General features: G+C 42.7%; 1 protein-coding gene across 1 annotated transcript in view; it reads right to left on the bottom strand.

Annotated features, from left to right (window-relative positions):
- Positions 1-14,416, bottom strand: part of HSPB8 (heat shock protein family B (small) member 8) — a 58,732-nt gene that overhangs the window by 16,687 nt on the left and 27,629 nt on the right. The window contains exon 2 of the mRNA XM_066603198.1: positions 14,211-14,274. Within this exon, the coding sequence (XP_066459295.1) occupies positions 14,211-14,274 (64 nt within the window). The remainder of the gene's footprint in view (positions 1-14,210; positions 14,275-14,416) is intronic.

A 14,416-nucleotide genomic window follows, 5' to 3' on the forward strand; every position in this document is an offset into this window, starting at 1 on the left:
GTTGCCCTCTGCTCTTAATCATACATCTACAAACCAATTTACAGCGTCCGGCAGGCCTGCTAGCGACCTTGCAGGACTGGTAAGCTGGGAAAGGGCTTAGCCCTTCATTATTTCCTATGGAGGGGGCGGTCTTCTTGGTGGTGATTCGCTCGCTAGACGCTATGTGAGGAAAGGGGTACCACAGGGTCAGTACCCCTTTCCTCACATAGCATCTAGCAGGCTTCTACAAAGTGGTGCTGTCTGGCGCTTGTAAGATGGCGCCTTGGACCCCCTTTCTATCTCCTTTTTCCTAGCTGTGGGTCTGGCCGGCAGAGTGGACCTCCACATAGCACCGCAGTGTTCACCAGACCATCGCTTCTAAGTGCCGGTCTCCTGTCTCTCAGCTTCCCCTCCAAGATGGGTAACGGACCAGAGGGCATGGCTCTCTGGCTGCAAGTGGCAGCACTGTAAGTGTTGCCCCCTTATATGTACACAAAAAAACAGGCAACCCAAATGGGTCAATTACCTCAATATCTCCATATTTGTCCCAAACAAAACAAGATACTTGGTATTCAGAATGAAAAGCACAGAACCTGCGAGTCAAAACTAAATGCTTAGTGTGGCAATAATGCAATAAATCAAAAGCAATCAGCATTGGGTATACTGCAGTTGGGATGAGTGAACATGGTGTAGCGTTCCGTGAAAAAAAACGCAGCATGCTCTATTTTAGTGTGCATTTGCGCGCCAAAGGCTCCGTAGGCCCCAATTCTGTGGGGAACATACCACGTTGGGAACTAATTAGACTAAATAGCTACTTGACTCAGGGTGAAACTTTCACGGTGCAAAAGCACTGCGCTTACATGAGCATTTTTACGCATACGCCTGTGTGAAGTCACCCTTACACCATAAAAGCCACTTTTCAAATATGTGGGCAGGGCTTCACAGAAGGGGCGTGGCCTCTTATGGCCCAACAGATTTACAATAATGGATAACAGAAGCTGGCACTCATCTACATTGGCTCAGTTTTGATTTTCTGGCACATGTACCGCCAAAGTTGCAGTACTCCAGCACATTTTATATTAAGCCAGGCATATAAATCTGGAGCATTGACTCCTAACTGCTACATTTTTACACATGTTTCTGATAAATGTGGGCATCCTGAAGAAGGCTTTTACGAATACCCATCCTTTACTCCTCTCTGATAGTTTAGTGTGCCCGCGTTAAACAGACCTGGGCCTCCCAATCCCTTGATTTATACCCATCGCTGTGTACAACAGATGCATCCTATGGTGTAGTCATGAAGTTCTTAGGAATTTAAATCACTTTTATCTTCCTCTTTTATGGCACCACTTGTGAATGATGCCCTATTTGCTGTTGTAACTAGAAATTGAAACAGATGGATTGAAATTATTCAATGTTAACTTTTTCAGTGCCAATGAAAAGCTTTAAAGGAAAACTACTGCACAAATAGTCACTTTATAGAAGATTTAGCCCAGTGGAACAAAACTGCAACTACTTAGCACCAAAATATATGATACAGCCTAGGGAAAGACTGATATGCTTTTCAAAGTAACATTTTACATTTTACAGGTCTCATTCGCATCAGCGTTGCAGGTTCTGTTCAAAACTTCTACCGCTGATTCCTACTAAAACTGGATGAAGTAGCGCAGCATGCTGTAAAATGATGGATGGCCGGCTGCAAACCGAATAGAATTTATTATAGTCAATGGGTCCTGTTCAATGGCATGATAAATTTCTTATGTGGATCAGCATGATTACTGCGATACCAAGTTTGTATAGATTTTTTAAATTTTTTACTTCTTTTGCACAATAAAAACACGCTGTCGGCGGCTCCATTGAAAACAATGCTCTGCCAGTCCCCTGCATTCTTTTTCAGGGAAGGGCTTTACATATAAGCCATTCCCTGAAAAAAAACAAAAAAAAACTTACCTCTCCGCCACTACTGTGTTCCCCGCTGGAATGGGGAACACATCTGCTGCATGTGGCAGATGTTTCCTTCACCCCAGCTAGTTAAAAGAATTCCCTGCTGCTACACCTGCCAAATCTGTGGCAGATGCAGCAGAGGAATTCTTCAATTCTCTACCGCAGGTGTCACACATGTCAGCTGCGGTAGAGAATCCTGCTGCCAGCATCCCCGTCAATGGCTTTTCATGGAAGGGCTTCATAAGCCCTTCCCTGAAAATCCATTTAAAATAGTGTTAAAAAAAAAAAAAAATACTCACCTCCCTTCAGCTGCCAGGCTCAGCTGCGTCTTCTCCTGGCTGTCCCTGACTCTGTAGATCTCAGCTATCAGCAGGCGGGGATTTAAAATCCCTGCCTGCTAATAGCTCTGATTGGGATTGGCTGAGCACTTCAGCCAATCCCAGTTAGAGCTACCAACAGGCGGGGATTTTAAAACCTTTCATGCTGATAGCCGAGATCTACAAAGCTAGGGACAGTGGCATAAGTAGCGGCCGAGCCCCAGCAGGTGAGTATTCATTTTTTTTTTGTACAGTATTTTCAAATGGCTTTTCTGGGAGGGGCGTATGAAGCCCTTCCCTGAAAAGCCATTGACAGCTGCCGGGGCTCAGCGGCGACTTCTGTTGCTGTCCCCGGCTCTGAAGATCTCAGCTATCAGCATGCAGGGATTTAAAATTCTTGTCAGCTGGTAGCTCTGATTGGAATTGGCTGAAGCGCTCAGCCAATCCCAATCAGAGCTACCAGCAGGCGGGGATTTTAAATCCCCGCCTACTGATAGCTGAGATCTACAGAGCCGGGGACAGACAGTGGAAGACGCGGCTGAGCCCCAGCAGCCAAAGGGAGGTGAGTATTTATTTATTTATTTTTTTACACTATTTTAAATGGCTTTTTGGGGAAGGGCTTATAAAGCCCTTCCCTGAAAAGGCATTGACGGGGATGCCGGGAGCAGGACTCTCTACCGCAGCTGACATGTCTGACAGCTGCGGTATAGAATTGAAGAATTCCTCTACTGCATCTGCAACAGATGTGGCAGATGTAGCAGCAGGGAATTCTTTTAACTAGCGGGGGTGAAGGAAACATCTGCCGCATGTGGCAGATGTGTTCTTCATGCTCACGGGGGCCACGGCAGCGGGCGAAGGTTAAGCTTTTTTTTTTTTTCCTTACACTAAAATGTTTCTTTTTCAGGGAATGGCTTATATGTAAAGCCCTTCCCTGAAAAAGATTGCAGGGGTGCCAGCAGAGCATTGTTTTCAATGGAGCTGCCGGCAGCAGCCGCGGCTCCATGGACAACAAGCACGCAGCTGTGTTCACGTGTGTTTTTGCTCGTACCTAGGTGCGCACGTATGTACGCACCTAGGTACACACAAAAACACGCTCGTGTGAACCTACCCTCAGATTGTTAGCATTTTTATTTTTCCGGTAACGGAGCAATGTGAGGGCTTGTTTTTTTGTGGGAAGAGCTGTACCTTTTATTGGTACCAGTTTAAGGTACATGTGACTTTCAAATTGCTTTTTATTGCATTTTTATGAAGGCAAACAAAAGAAAAATAACAATTCTGACATTACTTTTTAAACTATTTTTACAGCGTTCCCCATGTGAGATAAATAGCAAAATATTTTCATTATCTAGGTCATTCTAAACATGGTAATACTTATTATGTGCTGCTTTAAAAAAAAAAAAAACTGGTATTTTACCCATTTAAAATGTCTTTTGTGGGCAAAAATGCATATTTTTTAATCTGGATCTTTTTTCTTTCAATTTAAACTGTATTGAATTTTTTTACACAATTTTTTAGTCCCTAAAGGGAACTTGAAGTTTTGATCGTTCAATCGTTAGAGCAATGCACTGCATTATTACATCAGCATGTTAAACTTCACAGGAGGCGGGGCCTAATAGGTGGAGTTTAGAGATGAGCGAACGTGTTCTTAACGAACACTTACGCTCCCGGACACCGGCTTTGCCGAGGACTTCAGTGTCCGCGCGTAAAGCTTCGGGGGGCGCCGGGGGGCGGGGAGAGGCGCGGCGGCGCGGGCGGCAGCAGCGGGGAACAGGGGGGAGCCCTCTCTCTCTCCCTCTCCCCCCCACTCCCCGCCGCACCCCCCCGCGCTGCCATGGCGACCCCCGAACTTTTTTCGCCCGAGCACGGAATTGCTCGCAAAGTTCGGTGTTCGGGCGAAAAGGGGCGGAGCCGATCACGTTCGCTCATCTCTAGTGGAGTTACATGGCAGACATAGAGGCCGTTGGCAGGCTTCTGGCTGCCATGGGAATCCATTGGCACTTTAAGATCGCATAGTGAGGTGCCAATCGTTGGTAGAAGGAATCTTCTCCTTCTGTCATCTGCTTACATGCTGCTGTTGCTATTGATTGTGGCATGTAAGCAGTTAAACTGTAAGCAGTTGCGTCTCGAAAAATATTTTTACATGTAAATTGTTTGGGCCAAATTTTGAATAAATTATTATCTGCTGTCATGTGTTGTAGGAGAAAATTGACACTTGTAAGCCATGTCTAAAATGAATGTCCATCTTTAACCGCTATATTGATTTTAAGGCCCAAATTCTGTGCTGCCTAATTTCTCGATACATCTTTACAGCTTGGAGCTTCGTTCTGATCCAGAGCTACAAATCCCTCCATAGAGGTAAGTGATAAACTTGGGGATGCCTGCAGCAACCACTAGGGGGTGCCTGCTGTATACTGTTTAAACAGTACAATGACCTGAAAATGCAGCAGTGTGGGGTAACTTCTTGGAATTCACTATAGTTATCACTATTGGTAACATACATTATCATTTGAACGTGTGTCTATGCAGGGGATTAGAAGGTCTGTATGGGAAAAACAGAGCTCCAACAACTATATTATGAAATTAACACAGAATTCTGGGCCTATTTTGGTTAAAAAAGCAGAGTATTGTTAGAGGGTGGACATCCACTTTAGGCCATTACTGTCTATTGTTTTTCCATTAATATGCAATTTCTAAAAAAAACTATCAGAACAAATACTAAACTTTTGTAATAAGGAAGGTCACAGATTCATGGCCACACCTACCCATACATCACAAGTGACTTAAGTAATTATATACCGCATATATAGAGTTTATATCAAGAGTAATAACCAACTTGATTAAGGTAAAGAATCTGGGTGGGTATGCTAATTAGTATCTCTCCATCAATTATACTGTGAGAATATATTATGATTAGAATATTTGGGAGTGGCATTATGCAGATGACAGCTCTTGTTCTCATAGTCTATACAACTATTTATAATATAATGGCAACCAATTACATGACACCTATGAAGTAAATGGAAGTCCTCAAGTCATCACATTGATAAGTAAGCAGGTATCAGATGTTGCTAACAAAATTTAAAGCTTATATTAAAGTTTTATAAATCAAGATAACTTCTTTTCCCTACTGGCAATATGGGAAAAGTGGTAGTCTGAGACTGTGCCAACAACTGTAATTAGGTGTCAGCACAAAGTAAAAGGAGTAGACTAGAAAAGCTGTTTATGTCTCCACAAGTGTCTGCCTCCCTGCTCCATTTGAAGTAGCTTATTTATAGCTAAGGACAGTTGCCTTACTATAAATGAGCAGCCTCAGCTATGATATATCCCATTTACCCAGTGCCGTCACTGAATCTAGGGATTTTATATGTATAAATCACATTCTGTATACATACAGATCTGTCCTTCTTTACCTTTCCTCTTAGCTTAACATATTCCAAGATGTATGGCATGAAATAAACAACTTTGAGTAAAAATATGAATCTCATGATACTCTGTCAGAAGATATCTAACCTTTATGTTTCTGTTGTTGCCACCCAGTGGTTGTGATGTGCATCGCGACCTATGAGATGCTTTGCTAGCATGTCATGATATTATATTGATCTTGTCTTGTGAGAAATTGGAGGCTCTAACCAAGTCCTTCGGAAGATAAAGGTGGACAAATCTATATGTATGGGGGTACTGGTGCATCTTGTCTCCACCTGAACTAGGGATGGAGTAATGGGTGTGTCTAGCTGGAGCTACAAGCAATGCCCACAGCTTGTGATTGGCTAACTTAACGCCGGCTGTGCCGGCTTCAGGTCTGTGGCCAGAGGGGACGAGAACTGGCACAGCTGATGGATAACACGTGGCAGTGGACTGGGACACTGACAGCGGTGCCGGCTTCTGGTCTGCGGGCGGACAGGATGAGAGGTGCTAGCACTGATGGTTGGGCGGTCGCGATGAGTGTCAGCAGGGGACTGCAGCAGAGCTTGTCCTTTGCTCCCTGATTCCTCGGTGAAGGTTACATCCATGTATGTCACTGCAGTCAGCGGTCGATGACTATGGAAGCAGCTAAGTTGGGAGTTGGGGGGAAATTGACAGAGCCGTGTTCGGCCTGGGAAACTGTATCGTGGCACAGACAATGACAGAAGCAGTGAGGTCCGGCGGGGAAAGAGCCAGCGGGGTCGGATTCAGTGACAGCAGTACTAGGATACAGCAGCGGAGGTAGCCAATCGCAAGCTGTGAGCATTCCCCTTTACTCTACAAGGACAAACCCATTACTCTACCCATAGTTCCTGTGGAGACAAGATACACTACTACCATGTATGGTCCACAAGAACCTATAGGAATGTCAAAAGTTACACATTTTTTGGTATCCAAATTTATTCTTCTGATATAATCAATCACTATAAAGTGACAGGGAACATATAAGCTATAAATATGACACCGCTTTTTCACCAGTTGCTGTATAGCACATTTTACTAGTTGTTCAGCATGTGACAGTAGAATATGCTTGTACTTGATCGGTATTGAATATTCTGACACCTTCTTTCGACACACAAATTGTTTCACCTCATGCATATCTTTCGCAAGCCATTCACACAAAAAGTGCAGAAAACTAGGCAAGTCTAGTAAAAGAAAGTCAGAAATGCCTGATAAAAGGATGTACATTACAATATGTTATAAATATTTTCTAGTCTCTTCTTTTATTATGTGCCCCATTAGTTCAACTTTAAAGTGAAGTTCTGCCCTGGACCACCATTATTTATTTTTTAAACTTAATAGGTTCAAAATTCTGTGCTGATTAGTATCTTGGGGTGACTTAATTCACAGCGGAATTTCTGTGGAATTTCGGTAGCAGAATACAAGCTGAAATTCTGTAGCAACATACAGTACAATATAAGTGAATGGAATTTTAAAGGGCCACCCCAGTGATCTGCTTTTCATTCGTTATATGGCTATTTCCGCAGTATCAGAAGTGAGATAGTGTTACCTTGATTACCTTGTTACAGTCCAAAAACTTCACAGCAGAAGATAATTATTAGAGATGAGCGAGCACCAAAATGCTCGAGTGCTCGTTACTCGAGTCAAACTTTCAGTGATGCTCGAGTGTTCGTTTCGAGTAACGAACCCCATTGAAGTCAATGGGCGACTCGAGCATTTTTGTATATGACAGGAGCTCCGCTAAGGTTTTCATTTGTGAAAATCTTAGCAAATCACCAAAGTCATGTAAAAAACACAGAAATGGATAGGGCAGGCGAGGAGCAACATGCAGGGCTGCATTTCGGGCTCCGAGGTCTCACTTTTAAACCACAATAGTGGCAAGAGTGAGACCCCCCCCGCACTGTCAGCATAAAGATCGTTCTCCTCTGCCACAGCTGTAACAGCTGTGGCAGAGAAGAACGATGTTAGCCCATTGAATTCAATGGAGCCGGCAATACAGCCGGCTCCATTGAAAGCAATGGGCTGCCGGCGAGCGCGGGATGAATTTTCAGGAAGGGCTTAAAAATATAAGCCCTTACCTGAAAATCATCCTAAAATGTGTAAAAATAAAAAATATATATATACTCACCTTGTCCCGGCAGATGGAGTTCAGCCGCGGCCGGCAGCAGTTCTCCTGAACTGCTCTGAGTAGTATTCAGCAGCCGGGGATTTAAAATCCCCACCTGCTGAATGAGCTGCCTCTGATTGGTCACAGCCTCACCAATCAAAGGCAGCTCTCACTCACACCCATTCATGAATTCATGAATGGGTGAGTGCTGCCTCTGATTGGCTCAGCACAGGGACCAATCAGGGGCAGCTCACACCCATTCATGAATTCATGAATGGGTGAGTGCTGCCTCTGATTGGCTCAGCGCAGGGACCAATCAGAGGCAGCTCTCACTCACACCCATTCATGAATTCATGATTGGTGAGTGAGTGCTGCCTCTGATGGACTCAGCGCAGGGACCAATCAGGGGCAGCTCTCAGTCTCGAGTAACGAGCATCTCAGGCACCCTAATACTCGAACGAGCATCAAGCTCGGACGAGTATGCTCGCTCATCTCTAATAATTATGTTGCAGACTTTCGAATCCACAGCATGTTCTACTTGTTGTAGAAGTGCTGTGGATATTCACTGTGGAATTAATTTATAGCAATGCAATGAGTAAATTCCTTGGTGAAAATCCATACTGAGATCGGTATCAAAAACCCCACACAGATTTTGGTGTGGATTTACTCTGATGTGTGATGATACCCATAATATAAAATACTGCGTATCTGTAACCACCCTTAAAGCCTGTGGGCTCACTGTATACTGTTATACATTGAGCTGCATAATAGGACAGAGTGCAGTTACTCTAGTGGTGGCTGCAGGAGGGCAGGATGTTAATAGGGATTTCCAGGAAAATACTATTAATGATCTATTCTGAGGATAAGTCATCAATAGTTGATTGGCTGTGTGGTTCACCACTCGGGACCCAGGCTCATCAGCTTAATGGTCACCCCCTGCCAGCACCACAATACGCAGCAGTTAGCATGGAAGTAGCTGCTTTGACCACAGTGGGGGGGGGGGGGTCACCCACTGTCAGCACCACAATACACAGGAGTTAAGAGTGGAAGCAGCTGCTCTGACCCCAGTGTAGGGCATCCACTGTCAGCACCACAATACACAGGAGTTAGAGTGGAAGCAGCTGCTCTGACCCCAGTGTAGGGCATCCACTGTCAGCACCACAATACACAGAAGTTTGAGTAGAAGCTGCTGCTCTGACCCTAGTGTAGTGGCTGTCGCTTAAAACTGCAGGCAGGGATCTCATTGCAGCTTGGGGCGTAATCTGGGCGTTACCTGTAGGTGAACCCGGCCAACCCATACTTCCGGTGGAGACATACTACACTGATACCAAAAACCCCTTTAGCTTATTTACAATCTGTCTATGAAGGAGATTCAGAGCTCTATATCAGTAAAACAGAGTTTGCTAACTTTAAAAAGATATTTTTTAAAATTATTCAGCACAGAATTTTGAACCTGAAAATCTTCACTTTAATGTGCTGTAGTTTAAAATCCATATGACTGAACCAAATAAAGATTCCCACGGAGTGTTGTGGCCATAATGTGGATTTAAAAACATGGCTATGTAATTTCATGTGACCTCCATAGGTTACAATTAGTGCCAATAGGACATAATATCCCATTGCCATCTGCCATGATTGCAAACTGTGATAATAACCTCTTACGCAATCACCATGGAGCTCTGGCTGAAGAGATGGAATACAATCTCGCTAATCTCACCACACCCTTCATAATGTGACTAATCTCTACGCTGACAGACATAGTTGTTATTTGCCTGTGTTGCTCTGACCTCACTGCCTCATTAACTTGATTTTTGCAGATCTTCATAATCCTTCTTGTTACTAATCAAAGCACAAGTTCCTTTTAATATCATCAGCATAAATAACAGGTAACTTGTATATCATCCAGAGACAAGTAAAAATAGCAGTCTCTGGAAATTCTCCACATCGGGCGCCTGGATCATTACAGCCATGAATCTGTAATTGCCTGCTTTCAAGTTTTGATGTGTGAAAATGTTCCAACAAAAAAAGAAAAACAAGAGAATAAAACACAAAAAACTAAAACAATGTCATACACTCAGACAACCTTCATCAAATCTGTTCCCTTGCAGACTATTTCTGGTTTACATGTTATGGATACATCATTATGTTAGCGGTGCTTGGCTAGAGATGGTAAACAAGTCGGATAACGTGAAAGCTTGTAATACTGTATAATAAAAGCCCCGTGTCATCTGAGCATCTGCAACAACCTGCAGGCACAGACAATTCCAGCACAAGTTCTTCTAACATGCTGGGTATAAATAAGCTGACAAAGTGTTTGCCTTACACCTCCCTGTAACTTTCTGTTTAATCTACAGTGTTTGGACTAAGTTCACAAGTGTATGTCGCGAAGTTTCTTGAAGTTTCTGTGAGCTGAAAACAAGGGAATCAGCAGCATTCATGGCAAGCGGCCAATATGGAACTATAAATTTTCATCCATAAAAGGACTTTTAAATAGGTCTCCCATAGACTTTATTATAGCTCGATTAGGAAAGTAGACTAGAGAAATCACAGAGGCTCTCCACATTGTCTAAAGAGACACAATTGGGAAGCTAAACCCTTCAAAAGTAAAGCATGAGCATTGCTCAGCCATATTTGTTATCCATCAAATAGGAATTCTAGCATCACAGCATCAGGTTGTGTATCTCCTACAATGTAACAAGTGCCACCAATATAAAAAGTAATGAATCTACATCTTATTTGTTTGTATGGGCAGCTGTCAGTAATCTAGTTGGGAAGTATTAGCTACAGATGTAGCAGTTGTTAACATGGCTTCCACATTGTGATGACTTGATTTACAGCATTGCAGTACTTTGAAATTAAGTTATTATAATGTATTAATCCCTTTAGTGGCACGCCCGGAAAATCTCCTAAAAATCAGTGTTGAAATGTGCTGAAGACTACCTAAACCTGCCACTGAAGGGGTTAAATGTTAACCACTGCGGAATAGGTTGGCACTATACAAATAAAGATTTTATTATTATTAATAAGGTCATGTTAATGTTTGCTATATCTGTACCAAGGAAATGATGATCAACTGAGACATAACTCAAAGAACTATAAAATAAGTAAGAATACTGCATTAGACAAAAACTATTATGTAACTAATATAACTAAGGCCGAATGTACAGGGCCGGGTCGGATTCTGCATGCAGGATCCCGCAACGGAATCTGGCCCCGTGCCCAGCCTGTAAACACTGCAGACCGCTGCAGATCTATATTGCGGATGTGCCGGACGATGTGCCTGAGATTTGAAGTTGCCTTTTAATATACTTCACATGTTCTATGTTGTGTCAATGACTAGAAAAAGGCTCAGCCACAGGTAATTTTGTCTTTCTTTCTTTAATTGTGCGGTGATGAGACCTCATCCTTTGGGCTTATTCACACGTCCGTATATCGGCCGAGTTTTCATGCCCAGACGATATACGATGTCCCTTTTTGCAGGGGAGGAGGCGGGCCGGGAGCAGTGCACTGAGCTCCCGCCCCCTCTCCGCCCATCGCCACTGTTTACAATGGGAGGGGTGGGACGGGGGCAGAGCTAAGTTCGCCCTGTCCCGCACCATCTCATTGCAAATAGTGGTGAAGGGCAGAGAGAGAACGGAGAGTGTACTGCTCCCAGCCTGGCCCGCCTCCTCCCCCTGCAGAAAGGGACACCGTATATCGGCCGGGAGTAAAAACCCGACTGATATACGGGCGCGTGAATAATCCCTTACTGTGATATTACAAATACTTTGGTATTTCATCCTACTGCAGGAACAATCAAACCATCACAAGTTCATGTTTCCTAAAAAAAAAACTACATGAAGTTCTGCAAAAAAAACAGCTCTCACACAACAATGTTGACAGAAAAATAAAAATTGTTATGTTTGTCTGAAGATGGCAGCAGAAAATAATTTTATTTTTTTTCCAAAGAAAGATATTTAACTTTTTGGAAGTAGTACAAAAAAAAGATGTCAGAATTGTGCTTTTTATACCATTTCACTCCACTAAGACTTTTTAAAAATATGGTACATTAAATAGTACCATTGAAAAATAGAACTCGTTCGGCAAAAAAATCCCTCTGACAGCTACATTGATGGCTAAACAAAAGAGTTATGATTTTTTTAAAAGTGGGGAGGAAAAAACAAAAATAAAAAAAAGGGCCGCATCATTGAGGGATTAATATGCAGGAAAAGGGGGGGTTATATAATACGTTTGGCACTTTAACCAAGAATCCTCATTTTGTTTTATGGAATGAACTAAATGTGGTTCTAGTTTGTTTGTTTTTTCAATCACTGTTAGGGCTCGTTCAGACGAGTGCTGTTTTAGCGCACTACAGTAGTGTGAAAAGATTGTGGCTATAGTGCTGTAAAGATTGCGTGAACGGACTACTTCTAGCTATGTGAAGCAGCCCAATTGCACAGCTGCGGACATGGTTGGGTCCTGCGGTGTAATTCCGTCCTGTGTGAAAGGTCCCTCGTTAAAATTTTATGAAGACTACATCTAAGTTGCATATCTTAAACCTAATGACAGCAATTATCGGAGTGGTCACACTACACAAAGTCTATTTTTAAGTCCGACCTTTCTCCTGATGCCTATCTTATTAATAAGATGTTTCCGCGCTCTGCTAAGCCCGGAGGAGGGGGGATCTCACTACTGCTTATGTCTGATGAGTTAAGTGTATATCTCAAAATCGTCTCTTCTGAAATGTTTTGTGAGTAAATATAAAAATGAACAAATGCACTACTCATTTTTAAATTACTGTATTCATCCTATGCACAAAGCATAAGTTTACCTGAACTAACAGTTAACTTCATGACAACTGAGGAGCTCAGTGCAGGAGCGGCATATCCCAACCCCAGGCCAAAAGTGAGATTTCATCTGCAGTATACTCTGTATGAATGTATTCTGTAACTGTTAGTGATTTGGGATATGCAGATTCTACCTTTGTTTGCCTTTATACAGGATGGGCCGTGGAAAAGTACCCGAGCATCACATCCTTAGGTCATTACAAAAAGCTTTTGTCAGCAGAAAGAAGGCTGCTGATGGTTCAGCTGGAAACCTTTGTGATGCAACATCAATCCACATTTCCAAATTGCAGCCTGAAATTATTGAGTTTTAATACCAGTGCTACCCAATGCAGGCGCTTGGCAGACAATGAATCTGAAATGCAAGGATCACCTACAATCGTGTTCGACACTAAATAGTCCAATGGTCATAGCATCAAGCAAATCAAGTTAATGACCTTATGAAATGGATACCTTTCATTTCTCCAGTCTATCATCATTGTTACAGAAATCTTGGTATTTCTGAGAATGAGATTGAAGCAGACAATGATGCAGACACTGGCGTAACTATAGCGGATGCAGGGGATGTGGTTGCACCCGGGCCCAAAAGCCTTAGGGGGCCGATAAGGCCTCTCTTCTCCATATAGGGAACCCAGGTGCTATGAATAAAGCATTATAGTTGGGGGTCCTGTTACAGGTTTTGCATTGGGGCCCGGGAGCTTCAAGTTACGCCTCTGCGTTAAGGAAGGGGTTAAGAGAAGTTGGGAGTCCCCAAGATAAACTTTTGCACCCGGGCCCATGAGCCTTTAGCAATACCCTGGATGCAGAAATAGTTGATGGGTAACAAGATACAATTACTACATGAAAACTTATTTTAAAAAAAACCCTTTATTACATTCTCAGTAGCAGTCTGAGCTGGGATGTGCCATAATTGTACTAAGACCCTCAATTATGGAGAATACTGTTTACAGAATCACTACCTTTACGAGTTAGAGTAAGTGTTGGTTTGCATGGCTTCTATGCAGCCAACAGGTAGGTACTTGTATCAGCTATTGTATAGGCAAAATACAGTCATGTTTTTATGGCATCCTATATTCTACCTATAGGCTTGTGAAGCAACACTGGTAAAATTACTACCCTGTTTTATTATCGTATTACTGCTACTTGTAAAGAAAGTGACCTCAGAAGCACTTATAAAACAGGGTCATGTACTATGAAATTCAAATGATTTTGTAGTTTTCCATTGTGTTAACCCTTTCCAATCCACTGTCTGACCTCTGAAGACATTATGATTTAAGGCTGTACAGCTCCGATGTTGGAAGAAGTCCGTCGGGGTTCTCTTACTGTATATTGCCAGCCTCTCTGCTGTCGGAGCCTATCCAACGAGTCACCTCATACAGTACTGGCTTTAGCCAGCAGATAGTGCCGTTGTATAATGGCAGAAAAATCCTAGGAAAACCAGGATACAAATTGGATTGGAAAGGGTTAATGGAATGGTGATATTTTCATTTTTGTATAGTTTTTCTACCATTGTCACCAATAATTGTGTCAGCAGCTTTAAATAGTGATCATAGCTGGCATTATCTAAAGGACACAGTCAGGGGTCAGCGGCTGCCATCTGTAGTAACAAGTACTTACTGAATCTTCTTGGTAAAGTTCTTGGAAACTATGCCTCCCTCCTTCTGCTGTTCTTCATGATTCCCTAAGGTTAAAAAAGACAGTGAACAAAATAAAATGGAAATCCTTACATCTATACATGCAGTATAATCATTCATAACCCAACTGCCCCATTAGAAAAATACATGCAATATAAAAGCTTACACAATGCAAAAATTACACACATT

This window comes from Eleutherodactylus coqui, chromosome 5 (genome assembly GCF_035609145.1).
Source record: "Eleutherodactylus coqui strain aEleCoq1 chromosome 5, aEleCoq1.hap1, whole genome shotgun sequence".
Classification (NCBI taxonomy): domain Eukaryota; kingdom Metazoa; phylum Chordata; class Amphibia; order Anura; family Eleutherodactylidae; genus Eleutherodactylus; species Eleutherodactylus coqui.